This window comes from Eumetopias jubatus, unplaced genomic scaffold (genome assembly GCF_037043125.1).
Source record: "Eumetopias jubatus isolate StellerSeaLion01/CBP00866 unplaced genomic scaffold, mEumJub1_p1.0 scaffold_7, whole genome shotgun sequence".
NCBI classification, from domain to species: Eukaryota; Metazoa; Chordata; class Mammalia; order Carnivora; family Otariidae; genus Eumetopias; species Eumetopias jubatus.
Window position 1 is genome coordinate 79,129,137 of NW_028274813.1, and position 23,661 is coordinate 79,152,797.

Below are 23,661 nucleotides of genomic sequence, written 5' to 3' on the forward strand. Positions count from 1 at the left end.
GTTCCCGCTCGCAGAGTGCGGAGAGACTTGGGTGAAGACGACTTTCTTTGTTGGCCTCCGATTGGAGCTGCGCTAAAACGGCGCGTTTGGAAGCGTATTCAAATCGCGCGCCCAAGCAGTCTCTTTCCGGGGCTCAGGCTTAAGGATGGTGGGGCACCTTTATGCTCTGCCGCCGGGTCTGTGCGCTAGGGCTCCCTGACTTCTGGTAGCCGGGAAAGTGAATTCAGCAAACGAACGAGATTGATCCCTGGTGGACACTGCCTGGACGGGAGCCCGCAGCGATTTAGGCGCCACCTCTGCTGACGGCAGCTACTTCCTGGTCGTTTTGCCCTTAACTATCATGGCGGCCGGTTGCCTTCGGCCGGGCCCACTGAGACTGCTCAGAGAGCCAAGGTAGGGCAATCGGGTCTACAGCCCGCCCCCGTCGCGGAGCAGCCGGGTGAAGCCTAAGCTGTGCCGCTGGTGGTGAAGGGGGAATAGGAACAAGCCAAAGAAGACTAGGACCCGGCGCCGTGCCGCTGTGTGCCCACCCCTCGTCTCCCGGCACCAAGGCTGCTGGAGCCCAGGGTGTGTTTTCCTTGTCCCCGCCACTTTCCAGTCCCTGGCCCAACATGATACTGACCAAAGCCCAGTACGACGAGATAGCCCAGTGCCTAGTGTCTGTGCCGCCTACCAGGCAGAGCCTGAGGAAGCTGAAGCAGAGGTTCCCCAGGTAAGTGTCCGTCTCTCCACTCGCACAGCGCTTTGCCCGCAGCAGCTGAGCCTGGGCATCCCAGCCAGCGCTTAGGAGCCACGTGTCACACATGAACGGGGAGGAACAAGAGTGTCTGGTGTTGGGAGATCAAGGATGTGAAAAGGTTTCTTCTTTCACCTGTCTTCCACAGGAGACTCTTAAATGGATGAATCCCTGGCAGTCTCCCAAGACCTTGAAATTAAATTCAAGTTCACAAACGTTTATTGAAAACTTGGTGTGTTCTATGTGATGGCTGCACATAGTAGGTGCTTCCTAAATGTCTGGTTAATTGACAGATACTAGGAATGAATGATAGGTGGCCGGGCCCTCTCAAAGTGGAAATACAAATTCTAGATTTAGAAGGAGGAAATGGAAGACCCTTTTCGATTGGCCCCTGGAAACAAACAAGGGACCACAGGCCTAAAGGGGCCTCCTACTGTTCAACTTTGACTCTCTAATGCAATTAGGTGATCTCAAGTGTTTGTCAGTCCAGTCAGAGTCTGGTGCCCTAGGGATTCCACTCTTGGGTCAAGATTGGCCATTTTAACAACCATATATACATATATATACATATATGGTTGTTAAAAAATATATATATATATATATACACACACACACATTCCAGGTGTATTTCATACTTCCCACCCTTGCACAGATATCACCAAAGAAGTGTTTCCTTGAAGAAAGAGAGATTACTGGATAATTGGTATTAATAAAGTACAAATTGAAGAGTAAACTAAAGGTCTTTTATGACCCCTGTTTTTTGAAGGAGTCAGTTTTCCTCATCTGTAAAATGTTTTTAATATTTTCCAGATATAATTAAAGGCAATAGTTTTCCTTTTATAGTTTTTAAGACTTTTGTCAAACTTGCCAACAAGGAACAAAATTGACAAACTGGAATTTAATTTTCTTTCATTATCTCTTGCCAGCTCTGCCAATGAACAATGTAATGGGGGGAAAGCTGAGGGAATAGGTAGATTTTTTTGGGCAGTTTGAAGATGGAGCTCTTGTTATGTTCTCATATTACTACTGTATTTTTGCTTCTTTCCCTTTTCTCTCCTCTTTTTCCCCACCTCTTTTTATCTCTTTCTTTTTTTTTTTTTCCCTTGTCACCTCATCTCCATAAGAGGTAACCTCCCCATATGCTTATGGAGGACTTAGGAAGTACACTAAAGAAGGATGCCCTTCCTTAGGGGCACCATGCTGTCTTGCCTATGCTCTTATGTGCTTTGTTTTTGTCCTTATTCATGATATGGCCAGATATTTTTCAATTTTCCCAAATACCATCCAGGGAATAACTAACTCTTCTTCCCCTGGAAACTTTAGAGAGTCTGTACTACTACTCTGCAAAAGAAGGGATTAAAGGGTCATTTAGCAGCCTGAGTGGAAATTCTATTAACAGTGTGGTTTTTGGAGTTGACCTCACAGTTTTCGTTACGGCACCGTTTTACACTAGGTGGTTGTTGCAAAGGCCTTGAACAACCTTTAGATTTGGTAGATCATTTTACTAGAGAGTCAGTCAGGTAAGGACCTCATAGATAATTTCTGGTGGTTCAAATAGGTTAAGTGACTTGTCAAAATCCCAGAGATGTTTAATGGCAAAACAATGTAGAATACAGGTTTCTTAACTTTCAGTTCAGAATTCTACACTAAGCTGCCTGGATTAGTTTTCATATTAATAATAATAAAAGTGACAATTATTTTTTGTTGGCATTTGCCTACACGGAGTTCTAAAAAAGTACTGAAATGGTTTTGTTTTTGTTTTTAAGATTTTATTTGAGAGAGAGCAAGAGGGAGAGAGAGCATGTGCAGGAGCGTGGAGGTTGGGGAGCAGGGGGAGAGGAAGTGTGAGGGGGAGAGGGAGAAAGAGAATCCTAAGTAGACTCCCATGCCAGGTGCAGAGCCTCACTCAGGGCTCCATCTCCCCACCCCGAGATCATGACCAGAGCTGAAATCAAGAGTCAGAAGCTTAACAGACTGAGCCACCCAGGCTCCCCAGTACGGAAATGTTTTTTAAAAAGTTGCTAAAGTTTTATTTTCCTGATTTTAAAAGTTGTGCATGCTCAGTAAAGAAAATAAAAAGTATTCATAATTGCATGGCCCAGAAAAGTTCTTTTAACATTTTATATATTTCCTTGTAGTCTTTTTTTCAGTGTAATACTGCCACTACTAATATAGTTTGTAGGTCTTCCTGTTCTTACTTCACATATTGTGAGCACTTCTCATAAAATTCTTCACAATTTGTTTCAAATAAATAATAATATCACATTCTATATGTACCACCCACTTTCTTATTACTGGACGTCAAAAGTTTTGTTTTTCTAATTTTCTGATACAGTTGTTATATAATGCCCAGTCTTCTGCTTATTTTCTTACTTTAGATTCACAGATGTGAGAGTGACTGTATCAGTAGTTTCCAAACTTTTTGGTCTCCACATCTCTTTATACTCTAAATAAGCCTCAAAGACCCCAAAGAACTTTTGTTTATGTCGATTACATCTGTTGATATGTACCAAAATACAAATTAAAATTGGGAAATTAAAAAAAATCTTATTAATTTATTTAAAAATGACAATAATAAGCCCATTTTGTGTTAACATATTTTTATGATTAATAACATTTCAAAAAAGTAGTGAGAAAATGGCATTGTTTTACACTTTTGCAGATCTCTTTAGCGGCTGTCTTAAATAGAAGGAAGACATCTGCTTCTGTATTCAACCTGTTGTAATAAGTTGTTTTGATTAAAGAATATGAAGAAACCCTAGCCTCAGACAGATGCAGTCGGAAAAGAGAAGAATAATTTAATAGGCTTTTTAGATAATGTGGATATTTTTGTTAGTACATAAAACCTAACAATTGGTATTTTCTCAAAGGTTAATTACAATGTAGAATGTGAACCATATCATGGAGCTTTTCACTCTGTTATATTATAGTCCACTGGCCTGTCTTGAACTTTGAGTGGATCTTTCACCCATGCATGATTTTTATCATCCATGCATTGTTTGTTTGTAAAATGTTGGTTGTGAGTTATGCAAATCTTCCAAATGTTGTCACCTTTCATTATACATTATCAAAAAATCATGTTCATTAATATCCCCACTGATCTCATCAGAAAAGTATGTAAGATTTGAAGCTGTCAAGCTTATGGTGATGGATGCAGAGTTTTCCAATATTTGAATTTTCCCTTGAAAGCTCAAGTTTTATCATCGCAGCAAATATTATCAATTGTTTTCTTTGAAGTGACAGGCTCACATTGTTTATTTTTCAGAAAATGTCTTCCAGATACCCAAATCTAAATAATTATACTTTGTTCATTGCTCATTCAAGTAAAAAAGTTGTCCCATGGAAAAAGTGGCTAGTTCAGCTCTACAACAATCATGTAAGTGTTCTCCCTTGAGTCAGCCATCATACTTTGATATGCCGTAGATTTGCTTTGTATTTGCTTCTTACTTTGTCATATAGAATGTTAAAAGGATGTGTATTCAAAGGTTGAGATTTAATAAAATTAATAAGTGAATCTTAAGATATTCTTATGTGAAACTGGCCTTTTTTTTTTAAGTAAACCTATGCCCAACATGGGACTTGAACTCACTACCCTGAGATCAAGAGTCAGCATGCTCTACCAACTGAGCCAGCCAGGAGTCCCAAACTGGCTTTTTTTTTTTTTTTTTTTTGTCCTGGAAGTGTGTTGCAGTGAAATTTACAGTGACTCCTAGAATAGTTTGCCTTGATTTATGCATAGGGGTAGCAGTTTTACCCACTATTGTTTTTGTATCATCCATGCAGATTTCACACAGGGAAAAAGGTAAGTCACGTTTTACTAGTTCCATAAAAATAGTTTTGACTTTGTAGACCCCTGAGAGGGTCTCAGGGACTCCAGGAGTCCACTGGAGTTCATTGACCACACTTTGACAACTATGAGCTATTTCAAATCAAAGGATATGTATATTTTGAAGGATTTTGGTGTATATTGACAAATTAGTATCAAAAAGATTATACTGAGGCACCTGGGTGGCTCAGTTGGTTAAGTGTCCAACTCTTGATTTCAGATCAGATCATGATCTTAGGGTTGTGAGATGGAGCCCCCGCCCTCCCTTGGGCTCTGAGCTAGGCCTGGAGCCTGCTTAAGATTCTCTCCCTCTCCCTCTCCCTATGCTTCTCCCCTCACCCCTCCCCTGCCTCTCTCCCTCTCAAAAAAAAAAAAGAAAAAGAAAAAAAAAAAAAGATTATACTAATCCTATTACTACCGGGGCAGGGGAGGATTTGTCTCTACAACTTTGGCCAGCATTAAAGAGTGTCATTATTTAATCTTTAGTATGATTGGTCAAGAGTGACATTTTGTAATTTGCATTTTTTATTATAATGCATTGTGTATTTCCCCAGTTGTTTATTGACCATTTAACTTTATTGTTTTTGAATTACCTGCCTGCTGTCCTTTGTCTAATTTTATATTGGAGTGTTTGCTATTATTGTTTATTGATTTGTTATTGTTTAGTGATCTGCATATGTTAAGGATGTTGATCCTTTACATGTCATATCTGTTGCAGATATTTTCCCAGTTGTTTGCTTTTAAATATTGTTCTATTTTTTATTTATGTATTTATTTTTTAAAGATTTATTTATTTATTTGAAAGAGAGAGAATGAGAGAGAGAGAGCACATGAGGGGGGGAGGGTCAGAGGGAGAAGCAGACTCCCCGCTGAGCAGGGAGCCCGATGCGGGACTCGATCCCGGGACTCCAGGATCATGACCTGAGCCGAAGGCAGTCGCTTAACCAACTGAGCCACCCAGGCGCCCCTGTTTTTTATTTTTTTAAAGTTCTTTTTAAAGATTTTATTTATTTGACAGAGAGAGCCTGCGTGAGTGGGGGTTGGGGGTTGGAGAGGCAGAGGGAGAAGCAGACTCCCCCTTGAGCGGGCAGCCCGCCATAGCGCTCGATCCCAGGACCCTGAGATCATGACCTGAGCCGAAGGCAGACCCTTAACTGACTGAGCCACCCAGGTGCCCCTTTTTCTATTTTTTGTATGCTTAACTTTAAGTTTATCCTTTTTTTGCTGAGAAAGTCCTGTCCTGTCCTAAGACATGAAAACTAAATCTTCACCTAAATTTCCTTCTAGATTCTTTGTGGCTTTGTTTCTTATTAATTTTTTAATTTGTCTAGCTCAAAGGTAAAGATGTGGTTTAATCCCCACCCCCCCATACACTCACTGTGGCTTCTACTTGCTAGCCTCACTTATCCATGACTTCCTTGTTTTCACTGAAATTACAAATTTATGTCTTTACAAGTCACTAGGTTGAGCCTGGGCAGTCCTCTTAACCCTCTGGTTATATAATCGTTCAATTTAAAATGAAGGGATAGGGCTTTATGGTGTCTAATATTGTACAACTCCAAAAGTCACCCTCCTTCTATTCTTTTCTGATCTGCAGTTTTACAGGTAATGGACCCTTTGGGCCCAAGAATATAGGGCATACTGTATTTAAGTACTCGCTGAGGATACATTCATTGATTTGCATCTCCCAGCTTATTTCCTGGACCTCCTTATTCAGGTAGAAGCCCCCAACCCAGTCAGTTTATATTTTACATTTTTTTTCCTGCCTAAACACTACATATGTATCTGATTTTAGTCATTCTTTGAGAGTTCCCATATTCCATTCACCTAGGTTCCCCTAGTGTTAACATCTTACATAACCATAGTACAATTATAAAAATCAGGAAATTAATTTTAATGTAGTTCGGTTAACTAATCTATAGGCCTGTTTTGAACTTTTGCTAGATTTTTCACTAACATCTCTTTGCTATTCCAGGATCACACATTACATTTAGTCGTCATGTCTTCTTAGGCTCCTCCAGTTGGTGGCTGTTCCTTACCATTATTTTTTGTCTTTTATGATCTTGACAGTTTTGAAGAATACTGGCCAATTATTTTGTAGAATGTCCCTAAGTTTGTACTTGATGTTTTGTCATGATTAGATTGAGGGTAAACCTTTTTGGCAAAAATACCCCCAGAAGTGCTGTTGTACCCTTCTCAGTACATCATATCGGGGTGTATGACTTTTTATATCTTATTGCTGGTGAGGTTAACCTTATTCACTTGGTTAAGGTGTGATGTCTGCCAAGTTTCTCCATTATAAAATTACTACTATTCCCTTTCCAATAATTACCTTGTGGGGATATCCTTTGAGTCTATGCAAATATTCTTTTTCTCATATCACATTTTTCTGTTGATATAAGCATCCATCAGTTGTTCTTGCTTGAAATTGTTATTACCGGTATTTGCCTAATGGTGATTTTCTATTTCTCTCACTGGAATACTCTTTCAGCTAATATCATTTATTACCACCATTTCATGTGAAACAATCCATCACACAGTCAGCCCATGATTTTCACTGGTACTTGCAGTTCATTCACCTCTCTTGGCATTTGGTCTGTCATAATTCACTGTGTGTTCACTGTGTCTGTGGCACTATTCGAGTATTTTTTAGAAAACAGATAAGACATTGTAGTCATTAATTTTGAATAACCTGTAGTCTGAGGAAAGAGTTTAAGACACATCCAGTAGCCATAAATTATTAGAATCACAGAATCCACAAAGAATTTGTGGAGCATTTAGTACATGTATGTTGAATCAAGTGGGTTTCTTTGAGGAGATATACCTTGGTTAGAAATTCTTTTGCTGGTAAACTGAGCCCTTTGGCACAAATTTAATTTTTCCCTGAGTTCCCTTGCCGTGCATTAGTTATTTGGTTGCTATTTATGCCTATACTAACGAGTCAGAAGTCAAACTCTTGATACCATACATCTCTAAGCAAGTAAGTGTCTTTACATTGCTGCTATATCTTTTCCCTTAGAGATTCTGGCTCAGCTGTTTCTAAGAGTGCCTTCCCCGTTCTTAAGTATGTTTTCTCTCTTGGCCCACAATATCTACTGTTTTCCACTCCTGGATCATAGTATAGGCAACCATTTACTCATATGAGGCTGTTCCTAGATAAATCTCACAAGGAGTAGTTAAAAACTTGTTTGGCTGGGCTCCCTGTATTTAAACCAATGGAGTTGGTTCATTTTCTTGAGATCTTCACCTACTTTTACCTGAAAACTGGAGTTGGGGCTGGCTGTATTGTGTATTTGCCAGGGTAGAACTTAGTGGTACTTGATGGTGGACCTAGGGTCTGGTCTGGTTAGGAGTGGAGTAGCTAAGGGACTTGCTTGGGACAAGCACAATTTTATTTAAGTTTTACCTTTGTTCAGGGTGGCTTAGTTTATTTTGGTGCTGCTGTTGACTACAGTTACCCTTTTCTGAATAATGTTACCTCCCACCTCCAGTGATGCATTTTAAGCTGTTCTCTTGATCCATGGGGAGTCTTGTATTCCATTGTTTTTTGCTTCCTATAACAATTTGCTCTTGGGGAATGACTTGGTTTTGCCACTTTTGTCTGAGTCACAGTTGCCTCATCTGTTAAAAAAAAAAAAAAGGGACAGAGCTTCACTGCTAAGAAGTAGAAGAGGGATTCAAACCCAGGCAGGGTCCGGCTGCAGACTCTTACTCTGTGTATTGCCTTTGCCGTTCAGTTCCTTAAGTCTGTGGTGAGGATTAAGTAAAATAAGGCATGTAAAACACTTAGCATAGTGTAGACGTTCTGATAAGTAGTTAATGGATGGTAAATATGATTATGGTTATTATTAGGATTTAGTAGCTGGCCTACAGTAGAAGAAATGTCTGAGTACTAACCTTCCGAAACATATAAAACAAAATTTTGCTTTGATACGGATCAGTTGATTATATGGCTCTGAACACATGGATTTAATCATTAGTTGAATATGGCCCAGATATCAGAAACTTGTCTTCCAAATCTTTCATAGTAATATATAATGTCATTTAGAAAAAAACAAAACCAAACTTTTGAACCCAGATGCACTGATTTTTAAGAATTACAGTAGCACATTGCAGTCTATAATTAGTAGTGATTTACTTAAATTGGAAGATTATTCCTATTTGCTTTGTTCTCAAAGTTGAACTGATAGTTGGTTCTCAATTTGTGGTCAATTTTCTATTCTTTTGATAATGTTGTGGTGCACCTGAGTTCCAGAATAATGGGTGAGACTAGCTTGTAAAGGGAGAAAAAAATCAGCCTTTTATTGGGCTGGAAATTCTTTTGGTGGTTTTGCTAAGGAAATATAACTAATTTACATGACTTTCAAAAATAGTACTCATATACTTAGGAAATATATCTAGGAGTATTTTTTTGATCTTTAGGGCAAATTGGAAAAGAAATTGGCCTAAAAAGTGGCCTAAGAAAAGAATATGGTTATTTCTTGTATTTCCTTTAGTCATCTTTTAAAATATGATTTTTTATTTCATAAGATTTCAGGTTTTTATTTTGTTGTTGCATTGTACACCTAGCTTTAAAGACTCTTCTGGAAGGTTATTTTATTAAGGATATGGCACCTTGTGCTTTGATCAGATATCTGTGCCTTTTTGGATTTGCATAGTTGCAAAAGTAGCTTGAATTTCTATGAAAGAGTATTTGGAGAAAACCTCAGATAATGTTATCTTGAGAAGAACCCATGCTGATGCTATTTCTTATTAGTTTGAGGGGGGAAGTTTTCATGTTATTAAGATTATTAACTTCATTTTAAAGTCTATATTCAGACATCAAACTTTAGTCTACTAAGTAATAACTCATATCAGAATGTTTACAGACACAATAAGGAGGAATTATATATCTCCCTAGGAGAAAAATGTTCCATGGATGTTTAGGGTAATAATATCTTATTATTTGACTTTCAGCAAATGTTGACTGAATTTACCAGTATGTTTTTATTACACCTTTTGTGCAGTTTTGCCATATTGATTGAATTTTCCTTAAAAACAAAACAATCAATATACAAGTACTTTTCCAGAGTTAAGTAGGAAAAGTGACCTTAACATATAAAAGTTATATACCGGTGTGAAAATGATATGGGAGATGGGTAAATAATAAATTTTCCTTTATTTTCAGTTGGCTTTTTCCTGAGAGGAAATGTTTTCAAATGTTTAATTCAAGGTGTCTTTCTCTCTTTCTGCTGTTAGATTTCTTCTACCATGAGCTGGTACACAGTGAACACAGTAAAGGTGTTGGGGTACAGCTTCTAACTGAAAGACGAGTCTCCATTTCTTAGGGGAACAGAGCACACAGCCAGTTCCAGGATGGTTTGCTTGCTCCATGGGCTTCGAGACCAGCATAGAGAGTCTGTGCCTTGTGTATTAAAGACAGTAATAGCTGGTCAGAAGTCCAAACCTTTCCTGGCCACTTTGGGATACTAAATACCTGCCTCTACTTTTCTTTCCATCCCTACCTTTCAGGAGGCATCTTGATATAATGTATTTAAGAGTTAATAGTTCTTCTTCGTAACTCAAAGCTTCCTTCTTGCCAGGGAACAGTGACAGGATTGACATTGTCAACTTTTTCAAGCGCTTTCTCTTGCCTGAGGGCTGATCTTTTCTGTTCCTTCTGGTTTCAGGACAGTGCATAAAGTTTTTTTATTTGTCTTTTAACCTAAGTTTGGTATTCAAATCGTGACCTGATAAATACCTGCAGTATCATTGAGATAATGGAGAGGTCTGCAATTTTCTGTCCAAAGTAAAATGTTAAAATATCTTAAGAATTATTTCCTTATTTCCTTTATGTGTTTTCAGTATTGAGATTCAGCTGCTTAAAATGTTTGAAAACTTTTAAACTTAGAGAAATAACTTGAAGACCATGGGAATAAATATTTTGAATCTGAGAAAGCAGTACAAGCAGAGGAAAAAGTAAGTGGATTCATGTTCTTTGATACTGTTATTCAGTCAAATAAGTAGTACTGGGTCTTTCCCTGACCAGGTGCTGGCACCTGCTAATTGGAGTGATTCCGTATAAAGCTTGGGCTTTTTCTGAGGATGTCCTGGGAGTGGTAGTCATTTACAAGACTAAGGCTTAAAAATACATGGTATGTTGTCACCCTTCTCTCCCCTCCAACATAACTCTTCTATTTCTCACATGTTTATTTTTATTATTGTTGAGACTTGTCCTTTGCTCCAAGCTCAAGAAAGGATGAGCTGTAAACTCTGATCTTGTATTTATCCTGTTTTAGGAAATAGGAGGCATAGCACTCCCTTGATACTTACCAGGGTTATCACTTCATGACTGATGGAATCTCCAGACATGCAGCGAGCACTAGAGAGGATGGCAAAGGTCTAAAGCTTTGTGGTGCAGGTGTTTGGTTAAGCTCACTTAGTAGCTGATTGATGTGGTCTTCCCCAAATCAGGCTAGTGGTATGAAAGATTCAGATTTATACTTCTCAAACTCATGAATTATGTTTGTCATGAATATTTGTGATCATTCTCAGAGGGTCAGAGCTGGGGATGTTTAATCTAGGAATGCTGTGGGAACCCAACTCCAGGGCCAGCATGAATAGAAACACAGAGTGAAATCTCTTTGTGGTTTGTCACTCATGGCTGTGCCACACCTTAGCCTCCTGAGATTCTCTAATTTATAGAATGGTGTTTAAGACTAGTAGGGGAATAAGGCTCTTTGTAGGGATAGCCTTCTTGGTAGGTGGAACGTGGGAGAGTAAAGCGTCATTTAAATGCATCTTCCTACAATCACATGTGAAATTAGACTGGCGATTTTTTTTCCTCTTTTTTGTTTCTGTCTATAACTCTTCCAAGCTGATACCATCTTTTGCTCAAGGTATATTACACTGCTATTTGTTTTTGCTAATAATATTGGTAGGGAAAGCTAATAAAATTTGAAATTAACTTGCACTTCAAGCCCCATTTAGCTACGATAGTAAATGGACTGGGGCTGTGAGAGAGACTCTTCGTTGTATAGCATTAAAAAACCCCACAGACTCTTACAGTTTAGATGTCACAAATAGCTCACAAACATCATTTCTTAACTGGCGAAGTCAACATTATCTGGATTCTTATTTCCTGAGGCCAACTAAAATACATATGTAAAAATAAAATACATTTAACCTCCAGTTTATACGTTTGAATTTTTATTTGCACTGTGGTGGACATGCTGGAGACTCTTCCGGTGCAAATCACAAAAGTTCCTCCAGAGGAACCTGCATACCTCTCTTATTATTTTAGATTCAGTGACTTCTAGAGTGTTGGATTGAGATACCAATTAGCCACCATCTAGTCAAATCAGTTAATGTTGTCGATGCAGAAACCGAGGGAAGAGTGCCACCAGGTGATTTGAACAAAGTTACACATCTGGAGGTCAAACTCTCCCTTTGTGCTCTTTAACCAGATCTCAGATTCCTGTCTCTTGAGGGGCCAGGCAGGTACCAACAAGGAGTGAATGAATGAAGCTGGCCTGGTTGGGATCGTGGCTAAGGGAAAGGACAGTCGTGGGTACTAATGTGGCAACTGCCACCTTATGCCCTGTGCCGCTGGGTCTTTTATTCTCTAGAAAGCAGCTCTCTATCTCACTTTTTAGAAGAAATATTCTGAGTTTTAAATGTTGTCACTTTGTTGGAATTTTTAAAGACCCTGTGGGCCAATGGTTTCCTGGCCAAACAGAACAAGTCTGTGGGCTGAATTTGGCCCACAGCCAGTGGGTGCTGGAGCAGGCTCTTTCTGGCTTGTGAGAGCTGTTGATAAGTATCTTTTCCTGACTCTACAAGCTGTGACCTCACATCCAGTAGCTTAATATCAGCCATGGCAGGAGTGTTTACACCCCAGAAATTGGCTAACGTGTGACAAATCTGGGCTCTCCCCACTGCCACCAAAGGCATTTCTTAAGCCCCCCACACCGCTGCATACCATCACCAATTTGAGACTTTTGCATTGTACATTATGGCCCTATAACATGTCTTTTCCAGAATTTTCTTAACCCAGTTTATTATTTTTTTTTACAGCTTTTTTTCTAAAAGGGCTCAAAATGCTTACATCTATATTTTATTTATTCTTACAGTATTTTTGTTGGGCTATCCCCCCCCTTTTTTTTTGTCTAAAGAGAGGATACATATATTTTTTTCCCCACCATAGTTAATGTGGGAACTAAAATGCTAGTTGTGAGCCTTAGCAGTACCTAGTATATTATTGGTATTATGATATATATCATAATGGACATTTGCTTGAACTGACCTGAGAAAAGTGCTGCCTGGTTAAAAAAGAAAAAAAGCCACATATGTATGTCTCATTTAAGGAAAATTGATTCCTTTCAGAAATAGATTAATTAGCTAACTTTAGAGATATTACAGTGATTTACTCTCTCTCTAGGAATTTGGAAATGTTCCAATGGTATACCTGAGGGTTTATCATGTCAGAAATTATTTTTTTGAGAAACTTCAAGCTTAGCTGTTACGTCTTCCGTTGGCAGTCACTCCAGTATAAAAAGAAAATAAGGCATCTCTATAATTATAATGAAAAACAAATGGGAAGATACCCAGTTGATTATAATTTGATTTTGTACAATTTTATAAAGATTCAATTATCCCGTGTTCAAATGTGTTTCTTTTCTACATTTAAAGTGTCAGTAATAAAGTAATATGACAGTGTATAGCTAAAACAAATGGACAATAAAATTAACATTAGGCAAGAATATATGCATTTTAGAATAACAAGAGAAATTCTTCGTGGGGATAGGCCCACATGAGTGGGCTGGCCAGGTGGTGTTGTTTGGCAGAGTTGTCATAACCTGTGCTTGACCTTGGGTGCTTTATTAGCTCTCTCTGCTTATGGTTAATTATTTTATAAATCGATAGGAGGCAAAACCCATTATTGGGAACTCCAGAAGGTGGTTCAGGTTTTTGTTGTAAAGGCAGTTTTATGAATTGGCTTAAAGAGCTTGGTTCTGGAAATAGACATATGAATTCTGGCTTCATGAGTTACTTGCTGGTGACCTTGGGTAACTTCTTCATGTCTTGGTGCCTCATTTATAAAATGGGATTGTTACGAACTTGAAATGAGGTAGTACATATAAATTGAGTAGCAAAGTTCCTAATACTGTGCTGAATAAATTTTTGCTGTTTCTGTTATTGTTACCATTATTGATTTAAGGATGCTCATTGCAATGGTATTTATGCTAATAATAATTAGACTCAGGACATCAGAACTGAAAAAATTTTGCCTAAAACCAGCCCCTTTATTTTCTAGGTTTCCAAAGTGTTGTTCATTTACTCCCAGGATAATAGGAAACCTACTTTTAGTCAATTACAGTAAAGTCCTTAGATGATAGTGGCAACCAAGATGGGATATTTTTTGGGATGACAGATGAGGATATGTAGGTTTAGGTTGATTCTTCTTCCCCCCCGCCCCCCCGGAGTAAGTGAGAATGTTAAAACCTGAAAATTTTTAAGTATTTTCTTGTCTAATTATTCCTCAAATATAAACTTCCATATTCTGGAATACTTTTATATTCCTGCCCTACCTTGATAGCAAGGTGGTTATGAATTTATGAAAGATATTAGGATGAATACCAGTTTTGTAGTCAGGGTTCTGCCACCAGGAACTAGCTGGAGTCCAGTAATTATGTGAGTTCAGGTGTAAGTCTTCCAGGGCATGGAGATTTTGTGGGATGTTCCAGGTCATAATATGAGTGTAAACACTGGTTTTAGTGTTTTAAACACTGGTTTTAGTGTTTAATATAGGTATTAATAAATTTGAAGAATGAGTGTTTTTTAAACAATCTTAAAATCTATTCATGCTATTAATACTGATTATGAAAAGATCTTGTGGTAAACACAAAGAAATTGCATAAACTTTTTAAAGAAAAATTTAAAACACAAATGTCTTGTAACCAGAGAATAATATTGCCCCTTAAGGCTTTGGTTATTATTAATTACAGTGTATCCTAGAATGCTGCCTGCAAAGAATTTGCTTAATTTATCTTATTTGTGCAGTTCTGCTGATCATATCATCAGAATAATAATGAATTGGGCAAGATAGTAATTCTTCCCCTTCTTTTTCTATTCTGTTTATTGTAGAGCATATCTTCTAGGTTCTAGGTTGAGGAGAGGCTTTTAGGTTTAGACCTACTTCATACTTCACTTAAGCTACTTAGACCAGATTGGAATAAAGGTTTTAAAACTGGTTAGAAATCACTGTGTTTAAAAATAATAATAATAATATAATAATACTTAAAAATTTGAATGATACTCTGAAAAATAGTGCCTGTAGCCAAAGGTAATGGAAAAGTCATAATTGTACTATGGAATGTATTTTGAGGACAATTCCTTATAACTCTTCTGAAGTGTGAAAACGAGACTTGGTTAGTTTTATTTCATCTGTTAAGGGTGTGTAAGGAGTCTAGATTTGGTACATTGTCATGAAAAATATTTTATTCATGTTATAGCTTTTTGGACAATTGTATTCTGCACTGTATTACAATGGCACAATAAATTGCTGAATATACTGTCTGCTGAATATGACTTTACCATGAAAAATTTGATGCATGGAGAAGAAAAGGTTGGAATATATCAACCTTTTCTGACAAGGGACTTTGAATTTTGACCTAATACAGGTGACCTTTGTGCGCAATAAAAGTGAGCTTAATCTTGAGGTCAAGGTTGAGGTGAATGGCAGAGCTTATGCTGATTGTGGGTACTTCAGAGCCTACCTAGCTATTGGCTAAATGGGAGTCTGGCACTTTTTTTTTTTTTTTTAATTTTTAGCATTTTCAGGAGCTTATTTATAGCAAGTTGTTTCGCTCTTTAACACTACCCCATTTCCTCAAAGCTCAGCTATCTGTTTAGTTGTGGTAAGTTTGTCCGTTTATTTATAAAGTTTACTGTTTCTGAGTGAAAGGTATGAGTGTGCTATTATTTTCTGTTCCATAGATAAGCCATAGCTAAAAATAAAAATGTTCTTAATGGCTTAAAGAAAAGACAACTGACATATATAACCTTGGAAATGAAAATATATCTTCTTTTAAGAGGTTTATTTCTTTGACAAGTTGAACTCTTATTATCTAACTTTGGAACTGTCAGAAGAATTTTTAAGTAGTTTGTACCTTTATCTAGATTGTAATTAACAGAACTCTCATGAATTATTGTCTTAAAAGGTTTAGATGATTTAGAGACTGGTTATTCCCTTGAAAGTTCCTTTGAAATGTATCCACTAATGCCTTTACATTAAAATATTACATGATATAAAATATTTTAAAGGTTTTTCTTGCTGTACATAAAAGGAAAATTATTTTAAAACACAAATTTCACTCTTAAATATCTCAACTGTTTTGTCATAGGTAAATTACATCTTAGCAAACAGAAAAAAAAAAAACCTGTCAGTGTTATATTATCTGAATATTGTCTGAACTTAGTGAATATTCTGCCCAAATAATTGTTAGAAGCAACAAACAGCTGGGGGGAGAGTGTCAGAGCCTCTAATGGAAAGAACTTCTACTCTTTTAATCGAGCCTGCAAAATATATTCCCTGGGACTGATCAGCTCTGAAGCACTGAGGTTTGATGATTGGAATGGCAGGAAACCATGCTTTCAGGACATAATGAATTGACGAGGCCATCCATCATTTGTTAGCATACTCTGAAACGTGGGCTATGTGTGCAGAGGCCTGTGATTTAGTAAATACTTGGGAGATGAATAGAGCTTACACACAAGGGAAGATATTGCTGTCCTTCAGCAGCCTGAGACCCAGGCGCCTGCTGAGAAGGCCATCTGACGGCACATCATCAGTAACCGGCCTGTCACAGTCAGCGGTGCCCACCGACCATCGCCAGTATATTAAATGCATTTTTAATATCTGCTTCAGTAGATTTAATGAAGAAAATTTAGTTTCCATACTCCAAGCACTGCTTCTTCAAGTGTTCTAAAGCATGGACTCTTGCCTACATAAGAAAGGGGGAAGACCATGTCGGCAGTTGGGAGAGTTGATGGAAAAGGACACCCAGACAAAATAATGTGCAAATAAAAAATGCTTCTAGCAGAGTTGGCATCTTGTTAATGTAAAAAAGCTCCCTTTCATTTTTTTTTTTAAAGTGGCTTTTGATTAGTTCTTTATACCCTAATTCCCTTCTCTCACAGGCCCTTTCCCTAGGAAGCTTGAACCTACTGGTAAGAGATGTTAGCCTTCTGATCAGAAAGGAAATTTTAGAAGGTGAATATTATGGTTTGGCATAATTTGGATAGAGAGACTCAATTTTAAATTAGTTTGTGTTTTGAGATACTGTTTGATTCTTAGGAATTTTGCATGAAGATATAAATATAAAGTGGGATTTTTCTTACCTAGTTATTCCACATTTTTTAACGTTGAACTTTACTCATTAATCAAGTTAGTATATTTTTGTCTGGTGTCATGCAGAACAGCTCAAAATGAATGAAAAAAAGTAGTTGTCATCTTGATTAAAGAGTGCTCTTCTTAGACTATAGTGTTTCTTTAAAAATTGTAATTTTAAAACATTCTCTTTTTGTATTCCGGCAAAGTGTGTAGATTCATTCTTTTTAATGAGTTTCAATGTTGACATTATTTACTACAAAACAGCAAGACAACCAATTAGATATTGTTGCAAGCATGCACTTTAAGGGTTTCCCCTCTTGTTTAAAAAAAAAATACAGAATATGCTCTCATGTTCACAGAAGAAGAAGCTACGGAATGGGACCTATAAATCTGATTCCTGCATGTGTCAAAACAGTAATGTATTAAATGCATATTATTATAAAAATTTAAGACATGTCTTAAACACACTTACATTTTTATAACACATGGCAATATTAAATAATACATTTCCTTGTTAGCATCTGTTTGCCGTCATTGTTGGCAAGACCTATGATTTATTGCTTAAATTAATGACCAAGACCATTTTGGACCTGATATATGCCCCTAAGCTTATTACATCACTAAATAAAATAAAATGTATGCACTTGTGACAGAGTTATTTTTATAATTGTTTATCCCTTTAAGTGCCCTATTCAGTGATTCACTGAAAGGTTCATAATGGTTGGCTTGTAACCAGAAAATAATCTCAGAAAGGTAAAACATATTTCTTGTCTAGAAATAAAATACCAGAGTGATGGTGATGATAGGGGTCCCAGCAAGAATTTGCAACACTCAAACCCGTTGTTCTTTTCTTCAGTGTGCTCAGTTAACTCTTGTTGAATTTTTTTTGATGCATGCCTCCCTCCCTGCCCATTTTAAAAGCTATCTATTACTGCTACAGCTCGTCTTCATATAAACCCTTCAATATGGGTGAGGTGGTTTTGCTCTGACATAAAGCTGCAAGGGTTAAATTGTTTTTTACCGATGATTTTTCAGGTGCCATTCTCACCGTGCATGAAACTAAGCAAGATTATTTCCCTCTTATTCATTCTTTTCTTTTGCGAGATTGGAGTTTTACTGTTTTTATACTGAACTCTATTTGACTTCATAGTCTTTATCTTTCCTTTCTGAGGGTGCAGTATGAGAGACCCTTCGGTATTCTTACAGTGACCTGTTACTCATCTAGAGTCACTCTGCTGCTGGACTTGTAAGACAATATAATATGGCTTTGTGGGTTTCTACTGCACATGAAGTATCTCACTGATTGTCAGCTCGCCTGTCACATGATGGTGGTAAGGCAAAGTTTTGGGGAAACTTAAGCCTTGCTTCTGGACTGCCGTGTCTACACCTTGAAACAGATGGAGGCTCTTTGGGTACCTGAGAGTAATCCTTGTGGGAAGATGATTATTTTGTACATATCTTGGGGTGATTATCACTTATAACTGAAAACAAAACTTAGTTCCTGAGAAAGATCTTTTTCTTGTCTTCATCTCTTTTTACTGCATTTTAAACCAAACAGTTCATTGGAAATTGAAACAGATTTTGTTTTTTGTTTCTGTTTTTTTCCTTAGTATTCTTTCCCAAGGCACTTGATCTGGTAAAATTTTTAATGGTTTTCTCAAAAATGATCAGGCCAACGAACATTTGTGATTTTCTTGAAGAGCTATATTGGCCTTTTCTACTTCAGGCTCTCATCTCCCATCTCTGATCTTTATATCTTCCTTTTCATCTCATCTTCCTTGCCTGGGAGACCTGTCTCCAGATGAAACATTTTAAAGGAAAATTGATGATGAATTAGAGTCTTGAGTGCCAATGTCTAATTCCCTCTCTCCTGTTCCCTCCCCTACTTTTTTTTTTTGTCCTTTGAATATTTGAATATTGGTTTAGACCCACTAAGAATTTTGTTGTTGTTGTTCATTTGGAATGTATACGTTCCTGTCTTTTGCTTTCTTTTTGATTGAATTCCTCAAGGTTAGGAGCCATGTGTTTCATGTCATTTTATCTTCCAACTCTTTCCTTGAGAACCTACCGTGGTATTGTGGTCCTTTGTGCAGTCAGTGAATACCTACTAACTTTCTAATATGGGCCAATGCTTATTTCTATGATCTCTCTCTCTTTTTAAGACTTATTTATTTCTTTGAGAGAGAGAGAGACAGCACTAGCAGGAGAAGCAGAGGGAGAGGGAATCTGAAGCAGACTCTGTGCTGAGCATGAAGCCTGACTCGGGGCTCAGTCCCATGACCCTGAGATCATGACCTGAGCCAAAACCAAGAGTCAGACGCTCAACCGGCTGTGCCACCCAGGCGTCCCTCTATGATCTCTTTTGAGGAGGAGAGAATTCAAAGGTGTGTTTCTTCATTTTGGCCACTACTGTTCTGTCTAGTACCATACAAAGGAGTTGCTATTCTTTCCTAAGATTGTTTCTTAAGCTCCCACTCCCTGGGTCAGGATGTTTAAGTCCTATTTAAAAATATTAAAATATTCAGTAGGCAGCTAAGTGCTTAGCCTAGTGTACTACTTAACACTAAATGAAAGTAAAATATAACACAGACATGGAGCCATTTGTTATATTTTAGTAGATGAAGCAATGGCGGTGTAAACCTTAACCTTGTAATTTTGTGAGTTCCACTTTATCATGTAGCTGTAAGGGTAATCAAAGTAAATCACGGGAGATGAATAAATATTTTCTAGTGCTTTCTCTGTGCTTTCAGAAGTGATGTTTGATCCATGAAATTTTAGTAAGTGTGTTAAATAAAACAATATGATGTGCACTGTGTCAGATCTGATAAATTATTCGGTATAGGACATTTATACAACATATGTTGAGCTGCTACGTGAACAGCTTAATGACTATAAATTATGTTAATCTGTCTTGCCATTTTTACATTTTGTTAAAAATCGCACAATTTGTATTGTAGATATTTATATATATGTTTGCGGGGGTGGGCAGGGAGAAGAAGAAGGCATAAGAAAGGCACAGGTCATCTCTGCGATGTTCTGACAGTGATCCAGGGCTCCTCAGCTGTGCAGTGTACATAACACAGATGTTGGGGAGTCATCTGTCAGCCATGCCTCTCCTATGGTGTTAAAGTTCTAGAGGGAAAAGAATTTGACACAGTGCTGTCACTGTTACATTTTCACAATAGAAGAGCATGCAAATATTGAACCTCCTGCTTAGCAGTAGTGCCCTGTCTAATGTCTGTGCTAGTTAGAATAAAAAATCATGGGTGCATCTTGGGCTCAGAGATCTGACAAAGGTCATGCTATGTTGGGCATTTGAATTGGAAATTGTCTGGACTTAGATTTTATAAAACTCCCACTGTTGTGTGTGGGGAGAATTTCAGCAGGGTTTTGTCCCTGGAGAGGCCTCTTAGGCCCTTTTCTGTCCTATGAATGAATTTAGATGTGAGGGTTACTCCTGCCTTAAAACTGTTAAGTTCATTTTGCATACATCCCTAGAGAGAAAAACTGGCAGATGCTTTTGTCTTGGAAGTGTTTAAAAGAAAACTGCAGAGCAGGAACAAGAGAGAAAAGGGGCCCTATGTGGAGTCCCAGAACATTTTGGAAATGGCCAATATGCAGTTTTCATCAGTACGAAGGCGGGGTGCAATATGGTGCCTGTGGCTCACAAGGGAATATGAATGTTGATTAAGCATACTCCCAGGCTTTGAAATTCTGAAAGCAGTGTCAGAATAATGGATGTTGAGCAAATGTCAAGCATTTGTTAATTTCTCTGTTATTTGGAGTTTATCTACCATGATCAATCAAATAAACTAGTGCTTCTCTCTTGTGGCATGTGTCATTGATATGGTGATTAGGTGGCTAGAGAGACCTTCTGCTTTTTTTTCCAGGTAACAGATTATAGAGGGGTAGACAGAGCTTTTCAGTTGAAGATTTGTTTATGGCTTGGTTTAGTAGAAATTTCGATATTAACTAAGTACTTTGAGAGTGATATAAAAATCTGCAACCACATGCAAAAGATACTAACTAATGTCATTTACACCAAAAAAGCTGGTAGTGGTGTTACGGTTTCCATCGAAATAGAGTTTTCGTAGTTTATCAAACTTTGGTGTAAAACTGGGTGAGAGAAATTCGATCCCGGAAGAATTCGGGCCTATTAACATTTGTAGATAGAGTTTTGGATCTATTATTATTTTTGTCTTCCCCCCACCCCCAGTTTCAATGAATTCTAACACAGCTATTGACTTTAATCCTTGAGAGAGAGTCAGTAGATTTGCTTCATGTGGTTCAAAGTAATTTCTTTCTATTATTTTTAGGAAGCAATGCTACAGTGTTTTGATGTCCCCGATATAAATGATCAAGAGGTCCTTTCCAGCAGTTACTGGACTGCAAATTATGGTGAAGTACTAACATTCCGTGGGGTGAGAAATAGTTTTCCTTTTAGAGTATGAGTGGCCTTACCAACCAGGATTTCATTAAGGTTTGACACTAGCGACCATGTTTAAATGTTCTGCCCCCAGGAAAGTGTAACTTGGACTGCAAGGGGGTCTTTGTGTGAAACTGCCACAGCTAGAATCGAGGCAGGCTTGTAATTAGAGATTTGGCTTTTTTTTTTTCCCTGTTCCCCATTTTCTTCTCATAATCTGAGCCATATAGCTCACATGGTTCAGATGGAAACTAGTACTATCCTTAAAACCCGGATCATGTGAAATAGGTGCCTTTATGATTTTTGGCATGTTCATTCTACAAAATTGGACCCCCTGAAGTCATCTGCCCCCTATTTTTAAGCCCCAGTGAACTTTCCCTTCAGGGGATTTACAACTGGGCAGCTACAGGGTATTCACCCCATGAACTGCCTGTGTTGTTTCTGGAGGACTCTTTTTTGATTTACTCAACCTGCCATAATGTCTGAAATATCATGGCAGTTTCCAAAGTAGAAAGTCTTCAACTTCCTTTTCATGTTAAGATGCTTTATCTTAACAGTCTCCACTGGGCCTTTGGTTTTGGCCTTCTCTGGGACTAGAACCCCTAACCCTCTGAGTAAAATCTTCATATCCTGCCTGGTACATGGTGCCAATGAATTCAACCACTGCAGAGCCTCCAGCATCACAAAAACAGACAGCACTGCAGACTGGCTTTTTTAGACTTCCCTCTGAAGACTCATCATTACCATGCCCTGCACACAGCATCACTGAATCATTTGCTTACCTCACACACCAAAACTCTCAGACTGCTATTGATACACAGCTCTCAAATTTATTTTTTACTTGTGGTGATAAAGCTGTTTTTCCTAGTTTAGATTAGAAAAACATGGAAAATCTTGTTATATTGTTGAAACTTACTGTGTAATAGTACGAGAAAAGGAGTGTGAAATCAGAGTGTGAATTTAATTCTTAATCATATGTACTCACGAGTGCCTCTGAGCACTCCCATGGAAGGTGCTGGTAGTTTCGGTAGGTAGTGTCCCCCAGCGCCTGCCAAGCTATTAGGCACTCTGTCTCTTGGCTTCCATTTAGCTCTTCTAATGTCCACGTATCACTGAACTTTCCTCTTCCCTCTCATGTATTACCACCAAATAATGACTCATTAAAAAAAAAAAAAGTGATAGGACGAATATTGGCTCCTACTGGACACACATTCTAATGATAACCAAAGTGCTTTTGGGGTTCCACATTAGCAGGTGTTTTTAGAGCATGTGGCACAATCTTTTAAATATCTTCAGTAGTGACACTTTGGGAATCGATCTGGTATTTGGAGATAGGCAAACATCAGGAGGTTTGATAAATAAGAGGGCAGGTGACCACAAGGTCTGGAAACCTAATTATTTTGCCACGTGTTGCAATTCAGTAATGAATAAACTTTTTATTGTATGTCTGTTTTTCTAGTCTTGGTGGCCACCCTGTATTTTGGTTAAGATACGAGCTGTGACTATGAAGTTGACTTGCTTGTGTGACTCGTAAAGTGGTTCTAAAGTGATCCCTAAAGATAAGTTCTATTTTGAGTAAAGGCAGCATCATTGAGGATGAATGTACAAGCCTCACTCCTTCTCCAGGATGATGATTTTGGCCAAAAATAATTTGAGTGAGTTAGTTCTTGTCTGCTGGCTGAAAAAGGACATTTTGTTACTTTATTCACATACTGAGTGAGTGTATAGATTCTCTTTCCTTAAAACTATTAGCCTTTATTTTATACCCTTCTTTTCTCTGGGCTCTTCAAATGTAGATTAACTACTAAGAGGCTAAAGACACTTACATTTCCTCCCAGTCCGTTCCATTACCCACTTACCTGGTGGTTGGTAGGAAGTGATAAAATTCCTGAAAGGCAGAGACTTTTTAGGGGAGGCAGAAGAGTGAAGGGTTAGATAACTAAACTAGCTAGTCCTTGAATACCAGAGAAGTGGCTCAATATGGGATTTTCAGTTAATCAAAAAAATTAAAAAAAAAAACAAAAACAAAAAACCAACTTTTTTTTTTTAAAGAAAGGGGACTGTAGTAATTCCAGAATTTCGTCCTACAGCTCAAGACAGATTTTTATAAAACTGCCCTTTCTCCGTTGGTAATGGTAGAGCAGATGGAATTGCTTGTTTAGGCCTCTGGTTGAGTTCAGGTTTGAAGTATGATGAAAATTTTCCTTTATTTTTATTTTCTCTTTGTGTTTGGTATGTGTTTTTATTTGTCCAAGGTATTTAATTAATTAATTAATTCAGGGTAACAGTGTGAGGTCCTT

General features: G+C 37.8%; 1 protein-coding gene across 5 annotated transcripts in view; it reads left to right on the plus strand.

Annotated features, from left to right (window-relative positions):
* Nucleotides 1-319: 319 nt before the first annotated feature.
* CDIN1 (CDAN1 interacting nuclease 1) overlaps nucleotides 320-23,661 on the plus strand; it is a 205,441-nt gene continuing 182,099 nt past the window's right edge. Inside the window, exon 1 of one of the 5 annotated variants that reach the window (XM_088024710.1) lies at nucleotides 320-712. In XM_088024710.1, the coding sequence (XP_087880836.1) occupies nucleotides 612-712 (101 nt within the window). In that variant the 5' untranslated portion in view covers nucleotides 320-611. Of the gene's footprint in view, nucleotides 713-10,420; nucleotides 10,521-23,661 lie in introns of those variants that run through there. The other 4 variants (XM_088024708.1, XM_028119391.2, XM_028119388.2 and 1 more) reach the window with 4 other exon arrangements.